Source organism: Anomaloglossus baeobatrachus, chromosome 7, assembly GCF_048569485.1.
Source record: "Anomaloglossus baeobatrachus isolate aAnoBae1 chromosome 7, aAnoBae1.hap1, whole genome shotgun sequence".
Lineage (NCBI taxonomy): Eukaryota > Metazoa > Chordata > Amphibia > Anura > Aromobatidae > Anomaloglossus > Anomaloglossus baeobatrachus.
The window spans coordinates 184,754,209-184,772,715 of NC_134359.1; the positions used below are offsets into that span (position 1 = coordinate 184,754,209).

Here is an 18,507-nt window from a genome sequence, read left to right on the forward strand (position 1 = left end):
AAGTTAAATTAAAGGTTGAAGTCAATGGACTTTTTTTTTCCTCTGAACCTTGATACACAGATCTAGCATGTCACAAAATTTGCTTAAAATATATATATATTTTTACAAAGCTATCTCTCTGTTGCACAGTTTTTTAATATTATGAGATATTTATCATTTTATTTGATCTTTTAGATATTAGAGCTGTGGGGCTAAAGAAAGGGATGTTTTTTAATCCGGACCCTTATCTAAAGATGTCTATTCGTCCTGGGAAAAAGAGTACTTTTCCAACTTTTGCCCATCATGGTCAAGAAAAGAGATCAACAATTATTGCAAATACTACAAATCCAATATGGCACGGAGAGGTATCAAAAATATTATGTATCTTTTGTGTGTTGATAATTTGCAAATGCAAAATCACTTACAAGACTAATGGACTTAATATCATATGATTCATATTATATTTCATATATGACTTAGTATGAAAGCAAAGAAAATATTAAAATCAGATACAAAATATTGCTGTTATAAAAGTCACAACAAAAACATTAATATATTAACAAAAATGAGTGTTAATAATGACAAAGTACTCTCATTGTTATCAGTTGCACATATCAATGCAAGAAGTACATGTGACATTTCTAAGAATTAAGCTATAGGCATTGCCCAAAAAAAGTCAATAGAAAATAGTGAGCTGGCCCATGGCGCTGAGGACGTCAGTGCCGGGGACTGCATGGCTGGGGACAGGTGACTATCCAGGTGTGTGTGTGTGTATGGTTGTGGGTGTGTTCAGTGTATACATGCGGAGTGCAGGGGGGGCGGAGCCGAGCGGTGAAGTGTCGAGCATCGTCCTGTTGGCCCGTAGTTCGGGCTGTTCAGTTAGGCTCCCTGCACACGTAGACAGGGTAAATATCGGGTAACTAAGCAAAGCACTTTGCTTGGTTACCCGATATTTACCTTGGTTACCAGCATAAACCGTTTAGCGCTGGCTCCCTGCACACGTAGCCAGGGTAAATATCGGGCAACTAAGCAAAGCGCTTTGCTTAGTAACCCGATGTGTACCCTGGTTACTTGTGCAGGGAGCCTTAGCTAAGCCGTTGGTCGCAGGCTCTTTAGCGCACGTGCTGTGGCGACGGTCATCACTGTAATGATGTCATTTTGGAGCAAGACAGACAGAGAGAATAAGGCAATTATATATATATATATATATATATATATATATATATATATATATATATATATATATATATATATAAAGTTGAGTGTATGTATGTGTGTGTGTTGTGTATGTATGTGTGTATGTCCGCTAAAGGAATCCGCACCGCCGCATTTACAATCATGAAATTTTGCACAGACGCGCCTCATGTGACCCAGGGAACATCTTAGACTATGTTTTGACAGAAAAATGTAACCCCGTGCTTTACAGTTAGTCTCTAAAATCCTGCCGCCATTAAACTGAATGGAGGTGGGAGCTATAGGTTATTAATAGCAACTGTCAGTGGTTGCTATAGGAACAAAATAAACTGTTAGTTGAAGGTTATGTGTGAGGTTATATGATGTTGGTGTCGGTAGGGAGATTGACAGAGAGACAGAAAAAGACAGACAGACAGAGACAGATGGGGAAAGAGACAGCCCTGGAAAGAGACAGACTTGGAAAGACACAGACGGGGAAAGAGAAAGCCCTGGAAAGAGACAGCCGGGGAAAGAGACAGCCGGGGAAAGAGACAGCCGGGGAAAAAGACAGCCGGGGAAAAAGACAGCTGGGGAAAGAGACAACCGGGGAAAGAGACAGCCGGGCAAAGAGACAGCCGGGGAAAGAGACAGCCGGGCAAAGAGAGAGCCCTGGAAACAGACAGCCTTGGAAAAAGACAGCCGGGCAAAGAGACAGCCCTGGAAAGAGACAGCCCTGGAAAGAAACAGATGGTGAAAGAGACAGCCCTGGAAAGAGACAGCCCTGGAAAGAGACAGCCTTGGAAAGAGACAGCCAGGCAAAGAGACAGACCTGAAAAGAGACAGACGGGGAAAGAGACAGAAGGGGAAAGAGACAGATAGGGAAAGAGACAGCCCTGGAAAGAGACATCCCTGGAAGAGACAGACGGTGAAAGAGACAGCCCTGGAAAGAGACAGCCCTGGAAAGAGACAGCCCGGCAAAGAGACAGCCCTGGAAAGAGACAGCCCTGGAAAGAGACAGCCAGGCAAAGAGACAGACCTGGAAAGAGACAGAAGGGGAAAGAGACAGATGGGGAAAGAGACAGCCCTGGAAAGAAACAGCCCTGGAACGAGACAGACAGATAGAGAGAGACAGACAGGCACAAAGAAAGAGAGAGACACAGAGATAGAATCACAGAGATAGAGAGAGACAGATAGACTGATACAGAGACAGAGAAACTGATACAGACAGAGACAGACACACAGAGACAGACAGACAGAAACTCGAAGAGAGACAGTTACTATCCTGGGTACTACGACTAGTATATATATATATATATATATATATATATATATATACTAGAAGGTGGCCCGATTCTAACGCATCGGGTATTCTAGAATTTATTGTATAGTTAATGTATGATTTTTGTTTTATATATATATATATATATATATATATATATATATATATATATATAGATGTTGTTGTGTGTAGTTGCCAAGTGTTTGTGTAGGGCGCTGTAAATGTTCTGGGTGTTGTCTGGGTGGGGGGGTGAGAGCGGTGTTGTTTGTGTGTTTCGTTGTTTGTGGAGCGCTGTGTGTCTGCAGTGTTGTCTGTGTGTGGTGCTGTGTGTGTTGCGCAGTTAATGTGCGTGTGGGTGTTGGGTGCGTGTGTGTTTTGGGGGGAGGTATGTTTTGTGCAATGTGGGTGTGTTGCGCGGTATGTGCGTATATTTGTGTGTGCCACGGTGTTTGTGTGTTGTGTGTGTGCGGCGTTGTCTGTGTGTGTGAGTGTCTGTGTAGGGGGGTGTTTGTGGTTGCCAGTGTGTGGTGTGTTGTGCGGTGCGTGTGTGGCGGTGTGTGTGTGTTTTTGGGGGAGGTGTGCACCCCCCATCGTGCTCCATCCCCCATGCTGCACACCCCCATCGTGCTCCATCCCCCATGCTGCGAACCCCCCATTGTGTTTCATCCCCCCCATTCTGGGCACCCCCCATCATGCTGCACCCCCCATTGTGCTGCATCCCCCATGCTTCACCCCCCATCGTGCTCCATCCCCCATGCTGCAAACCCCTCAGAGAGGAGTATAATAGGAGTATAATGGGAGGAGTTGTCCTGGGGGGAGGTGTACAGGTGCTCAACGTGTGCGGGGTGTATGGCCTAGCGGCATAGTGGGGGCGTGGCCTAGCGGCATAGTGGGGGCGTGGCCTAGCGCAATAGTGCGGGGGCGTGGTCTAGCACCATAGTGCGGGGGCGTGGCCTAGCGGCATAGTGTGAGGGGGCGTGGCCTAGCGGCATAGTGTGAGGTGGTGTGGCCTAGCGTCATAGTGTGAGGGGGCGTGACCTAGCTGCAAAGTGTGATGGGGCGTGACCTAGCGGCATAGTGTGAGGGGCGTGGCCTAGCGGCATAATGTGAGGGGCGTGACCTAGCGGCATAGTGTCAGGGGGCGTGGCCTAGCGACAGTGTGAGGGGCATGGCCTAGCTGCATAGTGTGAGGGGGCGTGGCCTAGCGCCAGTGTGAGGGAGCGTGGCCTAACTGCATAGTGTGAGGGGGCGTGGCCTAGTGACATATTGTGAGGGGGCGTGGCCTAGCGGCATATTGTGAGGGGCGTGGCCTAGCGCCATAGTGTGAGGGGTGTGGCCTAGCACCATAGTGTGAGAGCGTGACCTAGCGCCATAGTGAGGGGCGTGGCCTAGCGGCATAGTGTCAGGGGGAGTGGCCTAGCGGCACAATGCGAGGGGGCGTGGCCTAGTGACATAGTATGAGGGGGCGTGGCCTAGTGGCACCGTGAGGGGCATGGCCTAGCGGCATAGTGCGGAGGCGTGGCCTAGCTGCATAGTGTGAGGGACGTGGCCTAGCGGTACCGCGTGAGGGGCGTAGCCTAGCGACACTGCGTGAGGGGGCGTGGCCTAGTGGCACCGCATGAGGGGCATGGCCTAGCGGCACAGCGTGATGGGGCGTGGCCTAGCTGCACAGTGTGAGGGAGCGTGGCCTGGCCAAACAGCCAATCTATGCGGGGGCGGGGCCAGGCCGAGCCCAGCGGCCAATCCGACGGTTGTCACTGTAAGGACACAATTTTGGAGCAAGACAGACAGACAGACAGAATAAGGCAATTATATATATATATATATATATATATATATATATATATATAATGTATATAAAATTTCAATTATATATGTAAATAAGGGTTCCTTGGTGCAACATTGTCATGGCCAAGGTCACGGGTTACTTCATTTCCCCATCGCCTAGCATCCTTAGCACCCCCTCCCATATTTTGACTGATGGTGCTTGCTCTGGGGCACTCACATTACCTAGTTTCAAATCCCAGCCCTTCATGCACAGACACTGCAGAAGATGAGAGTACACACAGTATCAGTGTGTGCATTTGTGCTCTCTCTCCACTCTCCTACAGTGCTGGCCAAAAGTATTGGCACCCCTGCAATTCTGTCAGATAATACTCAGTTTCTTCTTGAAAATGATTGCAATCACAAATTCTTTGGTATTATTATCTTTATTTAATTTGTCTTCAATGAAAAAAAAAAAAATTGTCATAAAGCCAAATTGGATATAATTCCACACCAAACATAAAAAAGGGGGTGGACAAAAGTATTGGCACTGTTTGAAAAGTCATGTGATGCTTCTCTAATTTGTGTAATTAACAGCACCTGTAACTTACCTGTGGCACCTAACAGGTGTTGGCAATAACTAAATCACACTTGCAGCCAGTTGACATGGATTAAAGTTGACTCAACCTCTGTCCTGTGTCCTTGTATGTACCACATTGAGCATGGAGAAAAGAAAGAAGACCAAAGAACTGTCTGAGGATTTGAGAATCCAAATTGTGAGGAAGCATGAGCAATCTCAAGGCTACAAGTCCATCTCCAAAGACCTGAAAGTTCCTGTGTCTACGGTGCGCAGTGTCATCAAGAAGTTTAAAGCCCATGGCACTGTGGCTAACCTCCCTAGATGTGGAAGGAAAAGAAAAATTGACGAGAGATTTCAACGCAAGATTGTGCGGATGGTGGATAAAGAACCTCGACTAACATCCAAACAAGTTCAAGCTACCCTGTAGTCCGAGGGTACAACAGTGTCAACTCGTACTATCCGTTGGCGTCTGAATGAAAAGGGACTATATGGTAGGATACCCAGGAAGACCCCACTTCTTACCCCGAGACATAAAAAAGCCAGGCTGGAGTTTGCCAAAACTTACCTGAGAAAGCCTAAAACGTTTTGGAAGAATGTTCTCTGGTCAGATGAGACAAAAGTAGAGCTTTTTGGGAAAAGCCATCAACATAGAGTTTACAGGGAAAAAAAAGAGGCATTCAAAGAAAAGAACACGGTCACTACAGTCAAACATGGCGGAGGTTCCCTGATGTTTTGGGGTTGCTTTGCTGCCTCTGGCACAGGACTGTTTGACCGTGTGCATGGCATTATGAAGTCTGAAGACTACCAACAAAGTTTGCAGCATAATGTAGGGCCCAGTGTGAGAAAGCTGGGTCTTCCTCAGAGGTCATGGGTCTTCCAGCAGGACAATGACTCAAAACAAACTTCAAAAAGCACTAGAAAATGGTTTGATAGAAAGCACTGGAGACTACTAAAGTGGCCAGCAATGAGTCCAGACCTGAATCCCATAGAACACCTGTGGAGAGATCTCAAAATGGCAGTTTGGAGAAGGCACCCTTCAAATCTCAGGGACCTGGAGCAGTTTGCCAAAGAAGAATGGTCTAAAATTCCAGCAGAGCATTGTAAGAAACTCATTGATGGTTACTGGAAGCGGTTGTTTGCAGTTATTTTGGCTAAAGGTTGTGCAACCAAGTATTAGGCTAAGGGTGCCAATACTTTTGTCTGGCCCATTTTTGGAGTTTTGAGTGAAATGATCAATGATTTGATTTTTGTGTTTCATTCTCTTTTGTGTTTTTTCATTGCAAGCAAAATAAATGAAGATAATAATACCAAAGAATTTGTGATTGCAATCATTTTCAAGAAGAAACTGAGTATTATCTGACAGAATTGCAGGGGTGCCAATATTTTTGGCCAGCACTGTATCTGCAGGGGCCACTCGCTGCTGACATCATTAGTGGGCAGACAATGCTGTCAGGATAGGGGGGTGACTGTACTGTGTCATTTTGCGTGTGTGCTCGGCTATTGGCGCTCTCATCCATCTCTTTTGTCAGTATAAGCCGCCCACTACTATATCAACTTTATGCAGCGAACAGCTGCTGCAGACAGGAGAGAAAGATAGCAATGCAGCAGTGACAATGTGTGGAGAGTGAATGTGTGATTTAATTTGAGGCTTAGAGGTGTCAGACTCCCTTTAAATTATTTGATCTGTAAGATCTATTAGATAGAACTGATTATCTGTCCCCATTAAGGCAAGATTAATGGAATAATGGAATAATATTGTTAGAAGCAAATATACTCATAGATTGTTTCTCACTCTAACTTAGTTCATTTATATTTAGAAATATTCCTTTGTTGCTCTTCTTACTGATGTTTTGGAAGTTGAACTGAAAGATAAATTTGCCAAAAGTCGGCCCATCATCAAAAGATTTCTTGGGAAATTGACTATTCCAGTGCAGAGGCTGTTGGAAAGACATGCAATTGGGTAACTATTTATCATTTCTTAACCAAATATATTAATAATTTAAATGGGAATTGTACTTTCAATAAGCTTTCCATAAATCAATAGTGCAGGCAAATATAAGAAACTTTGAAATGTATCTCATCCGTGAACTTTACTTTTTTCTCTACTTAGGAACTACTTCTTCCCTTCTTCTGTGCCTCCTGAACTTATCCATTTGAAAAATAAAATCTGTCTTGCTCAAGACAGACTAACAGCTCAGTGAGGTGTCATGTTACACCTCCTAATATACTGTATCGATAGAGGAGGGGAGAGGAAGAAGGAAGCAGAGGGAGATATATAAAAGAAAGATTGTGCTGAGCTGGATTCACATCTACACTGCTCAATACCACTGTATGATTTCCTCCATGTATTTGTTTTAAAAAGAGCAATTATCCTCTCTATGTGCTGTGCTGTGAATAAGAATCATCATAACAGCTTGTCTTCTCCCACCAGCTGAGAATCAATTGCAAATTAAAATACCGTATTTTTTTGCTTTATAAGACGCACCTGATTATAAGACCCACCACCAAATTTGGTGATGGAAAAGAGATTTTTTTTTTTTAATGTTAAATGGGGTCCGTCTTATAATGACAGTACCCGTCTAACAAATTATATAGGGTATATGTCTCTTATAGCCCCTCCATCATAAAATTAGCCCCCTTAATCTGGATATGGCCCCCTTATATTGAATATAGCCCCTTTGTGCTGGCACACATCCCCCTGTGATGCCACATGTCCCCCTGTGCTGGCACAAGTCTCCTATAGCTGGCACAAGTCTCCTATAGCTGGCACAGGTCTCCTATAGCTGGCACATGTCTCCTATAGCTGGCACAAGTCTCATAGAGCTGGCACAGGTCTCCTATAGCTGGCACAAGTCTCCTATAGCTGGCACAGGTCTCTTATAGCTGGCACAGGTCTCTTATAGCTGGCACAGGTCTCCTATAGCTACCACAGGTCCCCATATAGCTGCCACAGGTCCCCATATTGCTGGCACAGGTCTCCTATAGCTGGCACACATCCCCTACAGCTGACACAGGTCTTCTATTGCTGGCACACGTCCCCCTGTGTTTGATATGGCCCCCATGCTGCTGCCCATAGTAAAATAAACACTTTACTTTACCTTCTCCAGCGCTGTAATCCCTCGTATCTCCCTCCGTGCTGCTGAGCGCCTGCACTTCCTGGTTCTCGGTGCCGGTCAAGTGATCGGCACAGCCGAGTGACATGTTTTCTGCGTGCCTGATCACAGCGGCAGCAAGGAGATCGGGGAGACACGCTGGAGGAGGTAAGTAAAGCTTTTTTATTTTAGGATGGGCAGCAGCATGGGGGCCATATCTAACACGGGGAGGGGGGGCATGTGCGATCAAAGGGGGGGGCACAGGCAGATATAATATGCGCCGCTCCCCCAGGACATCGCCGCCGTGCGGTTTTAGCACCACGGTGATGGACAGCGGCAGTGCATATTATATGAGCGGGAACAGGAGATCTAACACTGCCTCTACCAGCCTCCCCCAGCACCGCTCCAGAGTTGCCCCCACCTCCCCTGGACCCGTATTCGGATTATAAGACGCACTCCCTACTTTTCTCCAAAATTTGGGGGAACAAAAGTGCGTCTTATAAAGCGAGAAATACGGTAGTTGTCCACTACTAGGACAACCCCTTCACATTCCTCATATTCGCCCCCATAAAAATAAAAAACCTATACTCCCCTCCTTCGTACGGTTAAGTAATTGACGGGAAGTGAGTGGCAGCCGCAGCACTCACTTCTAATTACTTAAACATCTAAAGGTGGGGAGAAGGAAGGGCTAGCATGTCATAACAATGCCATGTAGGCCCCAGGACCACGAGTTCCAACATCACTGGAACTGCGCCAGCACCAGAGGTGATTTTAGACTTTGTTATTTTTACAGGGGCACACTTGAGGAATGAGAAGGGGTTGTCTACTACTTGGACAACCCTTTTAAGAAATAAAACCTGCAGAAGTTAAAACTAGTGACAACACAAGTCATGTCAGTGGCTGAAATTATGTTATTCTTCATTTACATGCAACAATTTATTTTGAAAATTAGTTTTTTTACCTTTTATCTCTTAAAAACTCTTCCTTTCCTTTACAAATCTAATACAATAGTTATATTTAAATTTTTCAGATTATATTGATATGTAATTTAAAGGTTTTCTCCAGCCTTAGGCTACAAGTCTTCAGTCTCTATGTGTGAACATAATTCAAACCTATACTGTGCACTGTAAGGGTTCTCAAAAGGTTGCGGTGACAACATGACGTCACAAGACCTAAGCGACACTGATAAAAGGGGAAGGACTCGGCAGGTAAGTATAATATTAAGTACAGGGACCTTAGATTAGAAGTGCTGCTCCAGTGCTTAAAAAAATGCTGTGAACTCCACAGTTAGAACATCAAAGAAACAGCTAAACATAGTGCCGGTGTAATCGTGATGATGTAGGGATGCCTTGCTGTCTCAAGACATTGGCAATTTGCTGTTATTGTAGGGAAATGTGAATTTTTTCTTGTCTCTTACTGCCATTACTACAGGTAATGAGTAGAGGACAGAGGAGCCTCTTACAGAAGAAGTTACAGGTCTGTGAGAGCCAGAAATCTTGCATGTTTTAAGGTGACTAAATACTTATTTTCCACCATAATTTGCAAAAAGAATCTTGCCAAATCAGACAAGATGATTTTCTGGATTTTTTTTCTCATTTTGTCTCTCATAGTTGTGGTCTACATATGATGTCAATTTGAGGCCTCTCTCATCTTTTTAAGTAGAAGGTCTTGCACAATTGGTGGCTGACTAAATACTTTTTTTCACCACTGTAAGTGCTTAAGAAAGTATTGGGGCTTTAGAGCCACTGAACTAAGGGAAAGCATAACAATACTATGGCCCTGATTCATCATTTCTGTTTCTCCACTTTCCTTGAGTATAGGCCGCTTTACACGCTACGACATCGCTAAATCGATCTCGTTAGGGTCACGGAATTTGTGACGCACATCCGGTCGCTTTAGCGATATTGTTGCGTGTGACACCTATGAGCGATTTTGCATCGTCACAAAAACGTGCAAAATTGCTCATCGGTGACATGGGGGTCCATTCTCGAATATCGTTACTGCTGCAGTAACGATGTAGTTCGTCGTTCCTGCGGCAGCACACATCGCTACGTGTGACACCGCAGGAATGAGGAACCTCACCTTACCTGCGTCCCGCCCGCAATGAGAAAGGAAGGAGGGGGGAAGGATGTTACGTCCCACTCATCTCCGCCCCTCCGCTTCTATTGGGCGGCCGCTTAGTGACGTCGCTGTGGCGCCACACGGACCGCCCCCTTAGAAAGGAGGTGGTTTGCCGGTCACAGCAACGTTGCTAGGCAGGTAAGTAGTGTGACGGGTCTCGGCGATGTTGTGCACCACGGGCAGCGATTTGCCCGTGTCGCACAACCGATGGGGGTGGGTACCCATGCTAGCGATATCGATACCGATATCGCAGTGTGTAAAGCGGCCTTAACTTGCTCCTTTTTGTTGCTTTAGTCTTTGTGCCTCATTCTCTGTACGTCTAGCGACACCTTTTAAGATTTCTTTCTTTTTTCTTGAAGGTCCGGTAGTGACTGAAATGTTAAACATTTATTTTTTTCTGGATTGCACACAGCTTTGTAATAAATATTGAAAGAATTTTTTATTTTATTTTTTGAATATTGGATTGCCAAATATCTGTCTTCATATTATGGGTTTGGATCCGAGTTGTGCACCATCAGTTAGTTAATGAATAGAAGAAATAAGGAGGCCTTTCCAGTCACATCCTACTTCTTACTACAGTCCTTGGAATGTTTGTTGGGATGTAACAAAAATTCATGGTGCCCCAAGGTGGTTTGTGTTTTTTTTGTGGTAAAAATTCACAAGATTTTTAAAAACAAAATAAAAAAAATGTTTCTGTTGCCACTTTCAAAGACCAGTAACTTTTTTTTTTTTCTGTCATGCGAACTGTGTGAAGACTTGCCTTTTTGCTTTTCATATGATGAGTTGTTTTATTGATATCAGTTTGGAATACATACAACATTTTTATAGCTTCTTGCTGTATTTTTAGCGATGTATATTGCCTGGAAACCACAATTCTGGTATTTACCGTAGATTTTTTTCTCTCTCGCTATAGTATTTATTGCTAGGGTTGATTAATGTAGTATTTTGAATAGACCGGACTTCTACATATACAGCCATACCAGATATGCTTATTTCTTTATTTTTAACAGGGAGCAAGAAGAGGTAATTTGAATTTTCATATATACAGTATATCACAAAAGAAAGTACATCCCTCACATTTTTGTAAATATTTTATTATATCTTTTAATAGGACAACACTGAAGATTTGACAATTTGATACAATGTAAAGTAATCAGTGTACAGCTTGTATAACAGTGTAAGTTTGCTGTGCCCTCTAAATAACAACACACAGCTATTAATGTCTAAACTGGTGGCAACAAAAGTGAGTCCACTCCAAAGTGAAAAAAAACAAATTGTGCCCAATTAGACATTTTCTCTCCTCGGTGTCATGTGACTCATTAGTAGAGATGAGTAGACCCGTTGAAGTTCGAGTTTGGCAGGAGAAGTTAGACTGTTCAGTTCGGGACCTGGACTTGACCTGAATCCCATTGGAAGTCACTGATATGGCAGTTCGGGTCTCCCCGGTCTTCTGGGGAAGGGAGGGCGGAGGTTTTTCAATTTTTTTTTCTGTACACACTACAGCTGATAACACTGATTTTAACCTTAGTTGTGAGCCATTCTAACACTGCATGGGGCTCACACTGGGTAGAGCACTGACCGTACCTAAGCACACCAATGCTCGCTTGAGCGGTTACCATACATAATTCATCCAAACTTGAACACTTTTTTTTGGTAAAGTCTGTACTTGGTACGAACACTGAACTTTACAGTTTGGGTTAACTCATCTCTCTACCCATTATTATTTAAAGGTCTCATGTTTGAATAGAGAGTAGATGTGTTAAATTTGGTGTCATCACTCACTCTCTTTCATGCTGACAACAGGAAGTTCAGCATGGCGCCTCATGGCAAAGAATTCTCTGAATAATTGCCAGCCTAAATAATACCATTGTAATTGAGAAAAGAATATATATCAAAAGATGTGCCATTCTAAGTTCAGTAAACAATGGGGTGAGTGGATTCAAAGTCCTTCTTTGGCTTCTGATGAGCTTGCCAGCCATGTGCTCTTTGTTTGCTTTTATGATCTTGTATATGGTATGACTTGTATTACAAATTTTTCTCACCAGGGGGTTTAAAGGGGATAGTGGTATTGGGGGGAGGGGTAAATGGGATGGGCTGTTTTTAGTTATATAAAGAAACCTTGATATATATTGCATTCTGCTGATGCCATGATCTGACATGACTGTAATGTGCCTAATAACATTTGTTTGATTTAAAAAAAAAAAAAGTGTCATATCTTCAGTGGTGTCCCATGAAAAGATATAATAAAGTAATTTAAAAAATGTGTGGGGTGTACTCACTTTTTCATATACTGTTTGTGTGTGTGTGTTTGTGTTTGTGTGTATACAGTGCCTACAAGTAGTATGCAACCCCCTGCAGATTTAGCAGGTTTGATAAGATGCAAATAAGTTAGAGCCTGCAAACTTCAAACAAGAGCAGGATTTATTAACAGATGCATAAATCTTACAAACCAACAAATTATGTTGCTCAGTTAAATTTTAATACATTTTCAACATAAAAGTGTGGGTCAATTATTATTCAACCCCTAGGTTTAATATTTTGTGGAATAACCCTTGTTTGCAATTACAGCTAATAATCGTCTTTTATAAGACCTGATCAGGCCGGCACAGGTCTCTGGAGTAATCTTGGCCCACTCCTCCATGCAGATCTTCTCCAAGTTATCTAGGTTCTTTGGGTGTCTCATGTGGACTTTAATCTTGAGCTCCTTCCACAGGTTTTCAATTGGGTTAAGGTCAGGAGACTGACTAGGCCACTGCAACACCTTGATTTTTTCCCTCTTGAACCAGGCCTTGGTTTTCTTGGCTGTGTGCTTTGGGTCGTTGTCTTGTTGGAAGATGAAATGACGACCCATCTTAAGATCCTTGATGGAGGAGCGGAGGTTCTTGGCCAAAATCTCCAGGTAGGCCGTGCTATCCATCTTCCCATGGATGCGGACCAGATGGCCAGGCCCCTTGGCTGAGAAACAGGCCCACAGCATGATGCTGCCACCACCATGCTTGACTGTAGGGATGGTATTCTTGGGGTCTTATGCAGTGCCATCCAGTCTCCAAACGTCACGTGTGTGGTTGGCACCAAAGATCTCGATCTTGGTCTCATCAGACCAAAGAACCTTGAACCAGTCTGTCTCAGAGTCCTCCAAGTGATCATGAGCAAACTGTAGACGAGCCTTGACATGACGCTTTGAAAGTAAAGGTACCTTACAGGCTCGTCTGGAACGGAGACCATTGCGGTGGAGTACGTTACTTATGGTATTGACTGAAACCAATGTCTGTTATGATCCGGAACTATGGAAGACCACCACAAATCATTGGCAAAAGGTGACAAGAGCATTGGCAACTAATCTGGCCGCCATCCCCTTACTAACCATCACAACTAGAAGTAGCCGAGGGGTGAACTAACATCCTGTGCACCGCGAACCCAGCCGGAGAACTAACTATCCTAAAGGTAGGAAAGATGAATAACTCTCTGCCTCAGAAAATAGACAAGAATAGCAAGCCCCCCACATTCAAAGACTGCGGTGCTATAGGAAAAACACAATACACATGTAGATGACAGGATTAGCAAAAGGTGAGGCCCCCGCTGACTAAAATAGGAAAGGAAAGGAAAGGGACTGATGGTGGCCAGAGAAAAACCCTGCAAAATACCAACTTCCTGATAGTACAAAAAGGCCCTCAGATCGCTCGATCTGAACTCCGTCCTATACCAGGTGCCCTTGTCATACCAATGAACAGAAAACAAGAATTATAACAAATTCAACAAGCCACAAACACATGGACCCAAAGGAGCTATACTCCACACAGAACTGCAGGGCGTTCCTCAACAATCCACTGAGGGGGAAAATCCCTGGAAGGAAATAAACTGAAACCAACCACAACAAATGACAAACCCTGATAAGCAAAAGAACCAGACAATAAATAAAGAGCAAGCACTTATCTGGAGTAGATGTGGTGTAGAGCAGGATTAAGCAGGCTAGAGATACAAAGAACAACTGACATCCAGCAACAGCCTGCAATCAGACCAGGACTTAAATAAGCAGAGAGTTAGCAAAGGAAACACCCACTGCACAACACACCTGGTCTCTGTCCAAACCATTCCTGGCCACCAGAGGGAGCCTCCCAGCAGCCAAAACATAACTAACATTCACAACAAATGTCCCCACTGCCATGAGATCTTCCCGGAGCTCCTTCCTTGTTGTCCTTGGGTTAGCCTTGACTCTTCGGACAAGCCTGGCCTCGGCACGGGTGGAAACTTTCAAAGGCTGTCCAGGCCGTGGAAGGCTAACAGTAGTTCCATAAGCCTTCCACCTCCGGATGATGCTCCCAACAGTGGAGACAGGTAGGCCCAACTCCTTGGAAAGGGTTTTGTACCCCTTGCCAGCCTTGTGACCCGCCACGATCTTGTCTCTGATGGCCTTAGAATGCTCCTTTTGTCTTTCCCATGTTGACCAAGTAGGAGTGCTGTTCACAAGTTTGGGGAGGGTCTTAATTAGTCAGAAAAGGCTGGAAAAAGAGATAATTAATCCAAACATGTGAAGCTCATTGTTCTTTGTGCCTGAAATACTTCTTAATACTTTAGGGGAACCAAACAGAATTCTGGTGGTTTGAGGGGTTGAATAATAAATGACCCTCTGAATACACTTTTCACAATTAAAAAAAAAGAAAGAAATAACATTCTTTTTTGCTGCAGTGCATTTCACACTTCCAGGCTGATCTACAGTCCAAATGTCACAATGCCAAGTTAATTCCGAATGTGTAAACCTGCTAAATCTGCAGGGGGTTGAATACTACTTGTAGGCACTGTAATTGAAAAGCAACAAGATGTTAATCAATATCTCACTGAACACAAAAACAAGATTTTTACAAGACTGAGTTTCATAAAACCTTTTATATAACAAAATACATCCAAAACATTAAAGTAAGGTTAATAATATAACTTTCATTACAAAATCTAAATAACCAAAGATAAATAAAATATATACCACTATAGAAAGTAATCTGCAGCAAATGTTGTGCTGTTAAATTTGACTAGATAAAAATCATGAAAAATGATTATTCTAACTTTGAAACATTGTGCAGACTGTGCAGATTTATTAAAATCAAAGCTAACCAACTTTCTAAATAGTCTTTATTAACCTTTTCTACTATTTTTCTGTTGCAGTGACTGTAAGTCCTTCATGTACTGTAGCTAAGTGATTTGGAAAAAATGTCACAAATTCTGCCTAACTCCTGCAGAGTTTTGATAGCTTTCTGTACTCTCTTACTCCCATCTATCAAAGTTACGTTGTAAGGCCGGGGCTACACGGGGATCTACTGCGATCCTTGCATGACACTCGGCTCACGCTGGCAGCACAGCAGGAGCCAAGTGTCATGTGAGTGTCACTGAGATTCAGGTCCGATCATGCGATCGGACCACAGCTGCGGGGGGCGGGCCGTCACTGAGGAGGGGCGGGCTGGTTTTGAGGAGGGGAGGGCTGGAGCTGCAGAGGGGAGGGAGGGATTTATCTCCCTCTCTCCTCCGTTGCCGGCTATGGCCATTCTCGCCCTGTACTCACGGTACACCGGTATATTGCGAGTGGAGTGCGATTTTTCTCTCGCTCCATAGACTTGAATGGGTGCGAGAGAATCTAGGATCGCGTTGGAGTCGCAGCATGCTGCGATTGTTTTCTCGGTCCGATTAGGGCTGAGAAAATAATCGCTCATGGGTGCTGACACATAGGCTAATATTGGACCGAGTGGAATGCGATGTTTTATCGCATTCCACTCGCTCCAATTTTCATGCTGTGTGTCTTAGGCCTCAAAACTGAAAAGACAAAGAGAGGAAATGGGGGCGCAAATGGTGTCTTATCTGGTGGTACCAAAAAAGATTTAAATAGGTGCACTAACCTGTGTTGTGATTATGTTATAGACACAACCACTAAAACCACGTAATAAGGATGGCGGCTGCAGAACCCAGGAAGATAGCGATGAAGTAGATGGAAGAAAAGGGTTAATCCGCGCTGCCAGAAAAAGATCACTGAAGATCGATGAAGATTAAAACATCTGATTTTATTGTTTTAAACAATAGAATCAGATGTTTTAATCTCCATCGATCTTCAGTGATCTTCTGACAGCGCGGAATAACCCTTGTCTTCCATCTATTTCATCTCTCAGAGTTGCAAGACAAAACAATCCCTGCTCTCAGGGAGACCAGCCAGAGAAAACACTGCCGGCAGCCATCAAAGGAGCTCAACATGGGGAAATCCTAGGTGAATTGCCCCCTGGGAAGTATGCAAATGAAAAAAGGTCAGTGGAGCCTCTGTTAGGAGTCTCGACACAGAAAATAACCAGATATCTCTCCGGGAAGGACCTAGCCAAGGAGTGGCTCTTTATAGAAGACCACCATAACCACCATATTAAGTGGCCCTTTTAGTCAATATCCAACTTTTTGACAAGTTTAAAGATATGACAAGGGAAATACCAAGGCCAGGTATCCATCCACAGACAGCTGTTTTGGGGTATTGCCCCTCATCAGTGTGGAGTAGGATTCTGGCTAGGTGGGAGCAATGCCTAGTAGACCAGCAAAACAAAACAATCACTGATCTCAGGGAGACCAGCCAGAGAAAATACTGCCGGCAGCCATCAAAAGTGCTCAACACAGTGAAATCCTTGGTGCATTGCCCCCTGGGAAGTATGCAAATCAAAAAAGGTCAGTGGAGCCTCTGTTAGAAGTCTCGACACAGAAAATAACTTGTCAAAGAGTTGGATATTGACTGAAAGGGCCACTTAATATGGTGGTTATGGTGGTCTCCTAAAAAGAGCCACTCCTTGGCTAGGTCCTTCCCAGAGGGATATCTTGCTATTTTCTGTGTCGAGATTCCTAACAGAGGCTCCATGGCCCTTTTTCCATTTGCATCTCTCAAAATTGGAGATAGAAGCAAGTAAGGCAAAGAGGTTCTACCCAAATATCCACAGAGTCGAGTGATATAAAATCAGTTACAGCCTGTGAGAGGTCAGAGAAAACGGGTTATACTTAAGGAAAATACATGAACAGGAAATAAATACAATATTAAAGCTGAACTTGTTTATAAAAGTAAACAAGGGTGGAACAGTTGCAGGGGTTGCAACCGGGAGTGCAGGGAGCCCGTCGACCCTAGTGCCTGTTGCTTCATCTGGATATGAATCTGAGAGCGCACATCCAACTGAAATGTATTGCGGCACAGGGACTCGCCGGGTCCCTGTACGTTGATACACACTGCCGGCCAAACAGTGGCCGTCAGCTGACATCGGCGTCCCCATGACTGGCTGCAACATATGACAGTGATGTCATGCAAGCTATAGCACGTATGCCGACCACTGTGCGGTGGCTACAGAGGAGGACACCATAAAATGTGGGAGCCAAGAAGGGTGAGTACATTGTTTGTTTGCTTTTTCTTGTGTTGGAGACAAAACGGAGACATATATACCAGGAAGAGAACATATATACCAGGATGGGTACATATTTACCAGGAGGACCCAAGATGGGAACATATATACCAGGATGCGGGGCAGATATACCAGGATGGGTGAGATATATACGAGGATAGGGGACATATATACAATAATGTAGAGCATATATACCAGGATAGAAAACATATATACCAGGATGGGATACATATTTACCAGGATGAGGGACATATTTACCACAATGGGACACTTTACCAAAATGGGGAACATATATTCCAAAATAGGGGACATATTTACTATGATGGGGAAATATTATATTGGATATCACCTCCATGTGATGTGCAACCATTGTGCTGGGAGCTGGATTTATTGCTGATCACCATGCTGGTAACTGGCTTTTTTTAATCTTGACCTTTGAGATTTTTATGGCGATCAACCCATAGAATAGGGCATTCTCATCGACCTCCTGATGAAACAAAAGGAAGGGGAAATGCATTGAGGTGTTTTTGTCCATGAGAGGCTCCAGACTTGCATTTCATCTATATTATCCATTTGAAAAGTGATAATTATCCTCTAATTTTACTTACCCTGTATGTGCTGAACTTTTTGTCTATTGACATCAGCACTGTGCATTTTATTGTATTACTATGGCACTTTATTAGGCACTGCACATTTTTCGTCAGGGATATACAGGGATAGGCAGGGTAAGTCTATGGTGAGCGGGGGCGCCATTGCACAATATAATGTGCCGACCTCGGCTGACAGGTAGCGTACTGGAGGGAGTGACTCGAACAGGGTCAGTATCATCTTTCTCCTTTACTGTGCACTTTGAGTTTGGGAAAATTTTAGAAATGTTCACTAAGTTATACCCCTGGTTAGAATTTTAATATTAATCTAATAAAAATTGTTTTTAAGGGTAATTTTGATTTATAATACACCTATGATGGGGGAAAATATATATATATATATATATATATATATATAATATAAAATATATATAGGATGGGGGACATATTTACCAGGATGGGCCAGGATGGGGGATACTTACCAGGAAGGGGGGGTCATATATACCAGGATGGGGGGGACATATTTACCAGG

General features: G+C 43.8%; 1 protein-coding gene across 5 annotated transcripts in view; it reads left to right on the top strand.

The window, feature by feature from the left end:
- The window catches only part of HECW2 (HECT, C2 and WW domain containing E3 ubiquitin protein ligase 2), a 453,200-nt gene that overhangs the window by 266,213 nt on the left and 168,480 nt on the right, over positions 1-18,507 (top strand). For all 5 annotated transcript variants that reach the window (XM_075317832.1, XM_075317831.1, XM_075317833.1 and 2 more), the window contains 2 exons: positions 175-344; positions 6,593-6,735. In XM_075317832.1, coding sequence (XP_075173947.1) covers positions 175-344; positions 6,593-6,735 — 313 coding nt within the window. The remainder of the gene's footprint in view (positions 1-174; positions 345-6,592; positions 6,736-18,507) is intronic.